Here is a 9,574-nt window from a genome sequence, read left to right as displayed (position 1 = left end):
AAAATGGGGTCTTTATTCCAGCGCTTTCAGTTAGTCCAGAAAAAACAATTAGCTTTCCCTGTAAATTGCCACCTTCCTTTTTCTTTTCTTTTGAATATGTTTTGCAGAAACCAAACATGCTTGCAGACTTACTTGCCTTGAGGAATACTTGGCACACACCATGCTGTCAATTTTCTTGGGGTAAAAACCTTTTAGCCTGTATCAGCCAAGTGTCATGTTAACGCAGAAAACACATGATATAGAAAAATAAGGTAAGAGGTACAAAACCTAAATATCAGATCCATGGGAAATTACTTGAGAGTTTTAAAGTACATTCTCCAACTCCAAAATGTTGGGAAGGGTTTGATAAGATCAGTCCTTTTGCAAGGTGTCCAGCAGCTCCCGCTCGTCATTTCTGCTACATGGAAGCAGGAAGTGTCACAGTGTGTGTGTTGCCTCAGCCTATGTTATTTTATTAAATATTGCATCCTTGAATGCTGTTTGTATAGGGGAATGCAATTTTGGTTTGAGGTATGTATGTGTGGTTTAGGTTTGTTTTTTATGTTTTGTCTTTTTCCACATATTCCCTCACATGTCAGACATAATGGCAGCCTCGCATCAAACTCTATTTATAGCTGTGGCATACAAGATAGAGAGAACTGCAATTCCAGGCCTGCTTTGTGCTGGAGAAGTTGGCTGTGATTAACTTTGGTCCTCTTAGCTGAGCTGCGCCACATTCCTCGCCTAACCACAGCTCCCTCTGTGCTCTTTGGCGCACGTCTGTCTGTGCGTCTCCTATGTTTCCTTTCCCCCTCTGTGAGCCCGTTCTGGAATTGGCCCTGGTCACCTTGGCCATGGTGGGGTGCTCCCAACAAGGCATCGTTGTGGCCGCGCCACTGTGGCGGTGACAGCGAGGTTTAAACCGGTGCTGGCGTGTGGTGGATGGTGGCGGCTGTGGGAACCAGGCTGGCCCACCATTAAAACACAGCACTGCCTGCCTGGCTCTTACCAGGGAGGTTTCCTCCAGCTCGAGTTTTCCTTTGAAACATCCTCTCCAGCCACAAAATCAGTAGGCAGTGCATTTCTGTGGGATGCAGACGTGTGAGCGAGAGATGTCGGCTCAGGGTCCGCTGCCTGACGTGGGGACGCTGCTGGAAGGGCTTGCACGGCGTCACACGGGAAAAGCTTTTTCAAATTACCCTAGGCACCATCGAACTCCTCTGGAAACTGCGGAGTTGTTGACTGGGAGATGTCGAAGCCAAATGGAGTGGACAACGTATTAGTGGGATGGACCACAGTTCTGCTCTCTGCAGGCCCGGGTGGCTTGTGGGGTATGAGCTCAGTCTGGGCTCCACTGGGGAGGTTGCAGAGGAGCGATGGTGAGTGATGGATGGAGCGCAGATGTAAGTGAAGCCTTACAGGGACAGCCTCTGAAAGGCAGGCAGAAGGCTGGGTTTGGTTTTTCAGCTTACTGACAGATCCACTGACAGACACTGACTGACAGACAGTGGGTTTAGTTTTCCGTCTGTGAGGCAAGAAAGAAAAGCTTAGTGAGCCGGGGAGGCAGGGCAGAAGAGGGCCAGCCAGAGCGGACTGGGTCACTATTTGGATAACTCAGCAGTGAATCGCTACCTACGTGGTTTCAGAGAAGATACTCCAAATGTGCATTGCATTAGGCACAAGTTTTGAGTTTGCTGTTCTGAATCCTTAAGGTTATTCCTGTTGCCGTCATCTCTTAAACTTGTGGGGTTTATGATTCCTGCTTCCAGTAGATGATGGCAACTTTATGGTCCTTCCGTTTGTCCTTAGGCCATCTGTGAGCTCTCTGGACCTAATCAGCTCATGGCTTTGTAAGTAGCAATAATAATAATAAAAACAGCAGTGGTATTTTTCTGTTGCTAGCTGAAGTGCTATATACATGCTTCTTCGATAATATAGGTCAAAGAGTTTGAGACAGACAACCTGTCCCCAGATTTGTTGTATTTTAGATCCACATTATGGCAAACTAATGGGCCTAGTCGCCTATTTTCACAGATGTCTCTCTCTTTTCAAAGGGTGGATCTGCTTCCAAGAAAAGCTTTGCAAAAACTGCGAAGGGCTGCATCAGAGCTCTTGAATTTGGACCACTTCCAGGCCTGACATCCAGACACTCATCCCTATGGGTGGTAAATATACAGAGGTAAGCTCTTTCAAGTGTCCTGGAGGAAGTGTGCAAGAATGCATCACAGCTGATTACTTGAAGCTGCTGTTAAATAGGCCAGATTTGTCAAGCCCCAGGGTGCAGGGCTGGCTTGGCTGACACAAGAAGCTGCCTACAGTCCCCTAGTTTACTAGAGTTGTCTCCTTATATGAAATAAACTGCTCTTCCTGAGTAGTGAGCGAGGAGGAAAACAGAATGCCCTGTGTCAAGAGTACGTATTTTGAAAAGCTCTTGAACCCGCAGTAAATCAGAAAGTCTGGGCAAACTTAGCCAGACTTTTAATTAGCGAGACGCCGGCTTTTTAGGGTATGTTGCTTTGGCTGCAAGCACTGTTCTGACTGTCTTGCAGTGAGGAGGTAGTAACATGTTTGGGCGTCAGGGGTTTTTTTGGGCTTTTTTTGGAGAGGGGGGAGGGAAAGCAAATTGTGGTGTGGCAAATCAGAAGCAGAACTGATTATGCTGTGTATTCCATTACACCGCTGGGCTGGCTTATTCCTAATCCTGAGAGTCTGCTCATCCCCCTTGATGTGGGAGGCTGTGTGCCTGTATGACCTGTTGAGTCATTAAAAGTGAACCTTAAAGGTAATATCAGTAAGCACTTCTAGAGGTAGTATTAACACAACTAGTACTGCGCTGCAGGCCAGGCAGTCATCTGTTGGAAATGGGTCACTGAGGCTAAACAAATTCATACTCTCTGAGGCTCTGACCCATATGTAGATTTCAAACCAAGTGAACAAATTGTGAGGGTGCTATTTTTGCATTTACTTTGAATTCGAAACGATGACACAGTCTCAGTTCTTAGTCAGTCCGACTTCTAGTAGCAGTGGATTTTTCTTAAAGGACTTGGGAGAATGCCTCAAGGTTGAAAATTGGGGCAAACAAATTTATTTTTTTTTCTGTCAAATAGCATCTGCAGCCTTAAACAAATCATTTGTTTGTTGTGTTTAAAACTAGCCTGGAAATGAAAGACAGCTGCCTGCTTCTGTTTTCCTGCTTGAATTAATTTCCAACCTAGACTCATGAGATTGGCAGAATTTTCCTTCGGACCCAAGAGAACTTGCTGCTTGGGATGAGTGGCTGCTGGTGGGAGCAAGGCACCTTCTCGCTCCCCTGAAGGCTGTTGCTGCAGCCCTGGAGGCACCTGGGAGGAATATGACCTCCTTTTTCAATAGTAGCTAAGGTCAGAAGGCTCTACAGCTTCCTTACCCAGCAGAGAGAAGGAAAGGAACAGAGATGCTGCGGCTTCTTGTGATGCCTACAGCGCTGAGTTTTCCATGGTGATAGATGGCCCCAGTTGCTGCACGTGGTGACTGTGTTTACTTGTGCTCTGCTTGCTAAATCAGCCTCCCCTAAGATTTATTCTGACTTGCTGAACCATTGGAGCAGCTTTCAACAGCTGGGCTGTTGTTTTTTTTTTTAAATGGAAAAGGAAAAAGCTCGATTAACTCCTTCCTACCCCTCCCACATTTCTTAAAGTGTGGAATTTCCCTCCCGTGGTGACATGTAGATAAAGGCCAGGATGGACAGCAGTCAGAGCCATACCAGGGACATTAACGTTTTGTGGACAGCAAATGGCAGGGCTGGAAACTGGAGAAGCTTCCCAGGCTGCTCTTGGAAAACGTTTTTACAGCTCCATGTGTGGAATCGTGCCTGACAACTAAGTTGTTGATATGATTGCTAAGTGTTGAGGGAGATGTTAGGAGAGAAGAGATGACCGTAGGCAAGGCATTGCCGGGCAGATGTCTCCTTTGCAAAACTGACGTGCCCATGCGAGGGAAAGACGTTTGGCCCTGATGCTTCGCGTCCTGTCCCTGGGTGCAGAGCAGGCTATGTGTGGCCATCCAGCTGGCACAAGTGCCAAAAGAAGCATCAGGCTTTTGAATAGCCAGCAAAGCGCACGAGATAAGGGGAGCTAAGCCTAACCTGAAGCTCTCCCTCCAGGGCAGCCCTCTGCAAGTCCCTCCGCCTTCCCTGAGGGCCTGCCCACCTGCTCTCAGCCTCTGAGTCTGCAGCTCTGAGCCTCTGAGTCTGCACGGAGGGGACTGCCGGAGACAGAGAAGAGAGAAGCTTCGTGTCTCTTCTTTGGCTGCAGGCTGTGTGTCAGCACGGCTGCGCTGTCAGTGAGTGTGACTAGGTTAATGGAGTATGTCAAGGGACTGAGGGCAGGGTTTGGCGGTGAGCTACTGACTTGTCAGGCCTGGGGAAGTGATATGTAACAGCTCAGCTTCTCACACAGAATGAGCCTCTGGCTTGGGTCTGTGGTTTTTATTTTATAAATATATATATATATGTGCACACACATGCGGAATATGTATTTTTTTTCTATATAATTGAAATGACATGGATGACTAATGGCAATGCTGGATTCAGGAATTTGCATTTCTGAAAACAGCCTGGTATTAACACGAGGTGCAAGAGATGAGCAGGGCCGTGACAGTAAGGGAAGGCACTTGGAACACAGCACAGGAGCAGAGGACAGTGACTGGGAGAGAGCAGCATTGGCTGCTGGCAGGGCTGCTGGCTGCAGGCAGATGTCCCTCCAGGAGAAACAGAAGTTAAGGGCCTGAGCAGAACTGTGCCTCAGACATGAGCAGTGTCTGGCACCAGTGTTAAGTGATCTCATTTGTGGCAGGCCCAGCCCTGAAGTTGATGGTGTATGTTAGAGAAGAGTCCTCGAAGACCCTCCTGCCGAGTCGTGAAGTTCAGACTGGACCCCCTTGCTTTCTAAACGTCCTCACAGAGAGGAGTGTAGGTGCACCTGGATCCAGTCTTAGCCCCCAAAAGTAAAGGAGAGTTTAGACCCTAGATTCTGCCACAGAGTCAGTTTATCTCAGCTCAAGCTGGGACGGGACCCTCCGAGAGGGACCCTGAACACAGAAATCTGCAGGCAATTACACCCTTACAATCTAAATTCACCTCCCCTCACTCAATAGTTCAGTCCAACAGGAATACCTGGGTCTGGGTTGTTCTTGTTCCTCACTGGATCCCTTCTCTCTCTCCAGGTGGGCACTCTTTTCTTTATCTCCAGGATGCAGTTTCTGTTGATCTTGTCTTTCTCTATTAGCATAGGTTTTCGGGCCTTTCTTCAGCCTAAACTCTTCAGTACTTAGATAAAAGTCCACAGTCTGTAGCCTAAGGCTTCAGACAATCTGGCTACTCCTGCTAAGCAATGTAAGACAAAACAAGTTTCAGTTCGTCGTAATTTTAAGCGATCCCACAATTAATTCTAACGTTCTACAAGTAAACTATTTTAATCTCCAGCAGTGTAACATTTCTTGAAGGGGTTTTGATCCAAGACCTTTGCTTTCTCCTGACACAGTGAAACAGGCATATCCTGGGATGACTGAGTGGTTCATGGGGTTTGGTGGGAAAGGCTCGTTCCCATCTTCTGCTTCTACTGAGTCCTGTTGTTTGTTCTTCTATTGGAGAAAGGGAGAAAGAAACTGTTCCACCTTTCACTGAATGACAAAGTAAATGGTACCTTCCTGCTTTGGGAAATTTTTCCTGTCTCATTCAGGGTGTTATTTCCTCTTGCCAGTCTCAAGGCCACTCTAAAAAGCCCCTAAGTGTCCAACAAAGGTGAAATACTGAAATACTGAGATCTGCTAGGTGCAGGCCAGCCTGCTGAAGGGTGTGCTGGGGACCCCCTAGCTATGAATCACAGAAACCCAGTGGATGCAAGCTCCGTAAGGCTCTACCTTGCGCTGGTGGGGACCCAGCTGAAGCCCTTCCTGCATGTATATCCTTGGTTGTCCCTCCAGCTGGGGGTTGGTGGCATCAAGTAGTTCCTTGGCACCTTCTCTGGTACTGTTGCTGTTCTTTGTCCTTTGTGAAGTGTCTTCACTTGCACGGTTAAAAGAAGGTCTATTGGGTTTGCCTTACTCTCCTTCTGTCCCACAGGCTGGATGCACAGGAGGAAGCATGGTAAAGGCAGCATCTTTCCAGGATCCATGGGCTCTTTGAGAAATGATCAGAGGGAGTCCAGATGATCTGCACAACACGCACGCCACTGTTTCTCGTCCGCAAAGGCAGCATCGGAGCGTTCTCCCCAGCCCCGCGCCGCCTGGCTTGCCCGATCGTTTCCGGATGTTTCGCAGCTGCGAGTGGGAAGTCCTGGAGAGATCCCTCAATATCCTCCAGGCCAGCGACTTCTACTGGGGCCCTTTGTCTGTGGGGGAGGCTCACGCCAAGCTCCAGCGGGAGCCCGTCGGCACCTACTTAGTGCGGGACAGCTCGCAGGGAAACTGCTTGTTCAGCCTGAGTGTGCGGATGCCGACGGGGCCTGTCAGCCTCCGAATCTCTTTCCAGGAGGGCTATTTCCGCCTGAAGAACTGGTTTTCAGACTGCGTGGTCAGGCTGCTGGAGCTGGTAGTGGCAGGGACCCGGAACAACCCCTTGCACTTTGATGAGATGGGGGGAACCCCCCTGGTCTTCTCTGAGCCCTTGTGCCGGAGCCGCCGGGCAGTGCCCACGCTGCGAGAACTGTGCTGCCGGAGCCTACCCGCTGGAGCTGTGACCAGGGATGGAGCAGGTCTGGGGGGCTCCTCTGGGTCACACCCCAGGGAGGAGGTGGTCTCACCTCCAGGTGGAAGGAGAGGGTCGGAGAGAAGCATCGTCCCTGGCCCTTCGCCGTCCTGGGCTGGGCGATGATGCCAAACACCTGAGAGACAAAAGGAGCTGCCTGTTACGTGGCCGTGCCGGTGGGACGCACACCGCACCAGTGGGGCCGGACTGTCTGCTGGGAGAGGAAGGGGAGGGCAGGGGGATTAGGGCTTGAACCCTCTGGCTGTGACAGCTGTGTCCTCGTACATGTGCAGCGTGTGTGTCCTTCCCCAGAGATACCTGGGGTAAAGCCAAGCCTGAAGAGCAAAGACTTCCCCATCACACCAAGTCCTGCTCTTTGTTCCATTTATAACTTATAAGCTTGAGAAGGTGAGTAGCCTGTCTTCCAGGGTCAGCCCTGTGTTCTCCTCTATCCTCAAGTCCCTAAGCTCATTTCTGCTACAACTCTGCCCTCATGAAGTGGTGTGGCTGAGTCCAGTCACACAGCGGTGCAGCTCGGGCGTCGGTGGACACAGCCCCCGTGCTGACCGAATAGCTAAGAGCTGCAGTTAAGCAAGAGCATGTTCCTCTCTGTGCAGCACGGATGTGATGCCTGCTGCTTGAGAGGCCAGCGTTTGCACCAGAGGGAAACCGATGCAGCCATGTTCAGTACGTGCATCTTCACTGGCTTTTGCGTTGCTTTATCTGAACAGATTTTGGGGAGTGCAGATGAGTTACGTTTTACTAAGGGTGTGGTATTCCTGCGGAGATTAAGCCTGGTCTGGAGAGTCAGGTCTGCCCTGGCAGGATGTGAAGAGACGAGATGCAGCACCCTTTTCAGTACTCATCTGGTAGTATGCTGCTGCCACCTACAGCGTATGGAAAGACATTTTGGTTTTGCCTCCGAAAAGGCAAATAAATTTTTTTTTATACAAGACTTTAAAAAATTTTAATAAACATGTTTTTGTACTTGTTTTTAAAAGTCAATGAATACATGGCAATATTTACATTCCCTTGCAGTGTTGTAAGCCCGGTTAGTTTAGTGCCAAGACATGGAAATCAAACTGAAACTGAACAAGTGAATTTCTTAAAAAGACCAAAAGCAGAATATAAATGAATGGTTCTGGTTGGGAACAATAAGCTTAATTCATCTTACAGTGTAATCAAGTAAAGAATTTTCTAAACAAAAGATATTTCTGAAAATCTCACGCCTACATTTTTAGGAAGTATTTTTAGCACCTTTAATTTCTTACAGAGTGTATGAAAGAAACACGAGTAATTCAAGATCCTGGAACATAGCATCAGTGAACTTGAACTGGTGAGGACAAGTACAAATGAGAGGAACAGAGTTGGCTTAAATAGGGTTATAGTTTGTTTCAAGGGTGCAGGCAGATATGATGTCTTCGAAATAAATAGTTGAAAACAGTTGCGTGAAAGAAAAAAGTTAGATACCGTAGAATTTGGCCCAAACCATTTGCCACGCCACCAAGGATCTACAGCCATGTGGGCAGCCTGCAGAGCTCATGATGACTTTCCTCTTGAGAGCTGTATGGGGGAAAAAATCCAAATGTGGGGAGAGATTACTCTGAATTTGCTTTTTTGCTTTCAGGTATCTTATCTGAGGAACCAAAACGTGCAGTCAGCACAGAGAGAGATACAGGGTGTGAGTCATCACAGGAGCCTAACTTAGATGAATTATTCTCTGGAGGGCTCTGTCGCTCTGCTGATTGCAGGGTGCCCAGCCTCCTGTCTTGAGGCATTGGCTCATGAACCAAGGTAGTCAAGTAAGTGCCAGAGAAGTGGCCGTCTCCTCCTTGCCACCAGCTCCTCTTGGCCTTAGGGAGGAGGGGGGCAGTTCAGTGGCCCTGCAGCTAGGGCTCTCAGTCCAGTGCAAAAGCCTGAGCTGGGATTGTTTGGTATGGCAGGGTTAACGTGTGCTGTGACGGCTGACATGTGGGTATGGTGGTGTTTGCTGCTGGAGCTATAATCTTAGGCAAGGCCAGGGCAAAAAGCGAAGCAGGTGATTGCATCCATCATCATCGCTGGGTCCATGAGAGCTGGTGAACTGGAGACCTGAGATGCCTGAGTCAGGCTGTGATGCCTTGGGTGAGGGCTGGGGCACCCTGCCTTACCCTAGGCAGCATCACGAGGGGCGGTGGGGTTCAGTCCGCCCTGAGAGAACATTCCCAAGCATCCCCTGCTCAAACACACACCCTTTTGCTCAGTGTTACTGGTATCTTGCTCCTGAGGCAACCCTGTCCAGGTAGTGTAACCCATGGAAGGAGCAGGTTTTTGGCAGACAGCAAAGCTGAATCCTTCAGGCTACCTGACAGCAAAGGCCACCAGCATCCTGGGCTGCATTAACGGGGCCACCACAAGGAGATGAAGGGACCTACCTGTACCTGCCATTCCTTAGACTCCCAGTTAGAATATTGCATCTAGTTTTGGGCTCTGGTGCAACAAAATATAGGAAATTTGGAGTAAGGTTTGGGCAGGGAGTAAGCCCAAGAAGCTCAGGGAGCTGGAGCTCTTGCCCTGTGAGGAGAAGCTGAGGGAGCTGGGCTTGTTCACCCCAGAGAGGCGATGGCTTTGGAGGGATGTAACAGCAGCCTGTACCTGCAAGAAGTTCAGCAAGGAGCCAGGCTTTCATGGTGGTGCACAGTGGAAGAATGAGGCACAACGGACAGATGAATCAAGTCCAGGCCGGCCATGAGCAGACCCTTTTCCCTATGGTAGTAGTCTGGGTGGGAGGTAGGTTCCCTGCAGGGGTTGTGTGGTCTGCATGCTTGGAAGTTTTCAAGACTCAACTGGGCCAAGCCTGGAGCAACCTGCTGTGAAGCCCCAGGCTGGGCT

General features: G+C 49.2%; 1 protein-coding gene across 1 annotated transcript; it reads left to right on the top strand.

The window, feature by feature from the left end:
* The first annotated feature begins 6,083 nt into the window (after positions 1-6,083).
* Positions 6,084-6,829, top strand: LOC104278224 (suppressor of cytokine signaling 1-like). The gene has a single exon (XM_009875133.1). The coding sequence runs from the start codon at positions 6,146-6,148 to the stop codon at positions 6,827-6,829; it is 684 nt and encodes a 227-aa protein (XP_009873435.1). The 5' UTR covers positions 6,084-6,145.
* The last annotated feature ends 2,745 nt before the right edge of the window (positions 6,830-9,574 follow it).

The sequence above is a fragment of the Apaloderma vittatum genome, unplaced genomic scaffold (genome assembly GCF_000703405.1).
Source record: "Apaloderma vittatum isolate BGI_N311 unplaced genomic scaffold, ASM70340v1 scaffold12798, whole genome shotgun sequence".
NCBI classification, from domain to species: Eukaryota; Metazoa; Chordata; class Aves; order Trogoniformes; family Trogonidae; genus Apaloderma; species Apaloderma vittatum.
The sequence above is the reverse complement of the archived record's forward strand: the minus strand, read 5'-3'. Positions and strand labels throughout refer to the sequence as shown.

Coding starts and splice junctions, on each gene's coding strand:
- LOC104278224 (XM_009875133.1), top strand. CDS start 6,146: ATGATCAGAGGGAGTCCAGATGATCTGCACAACACGCACGCCACTGTT.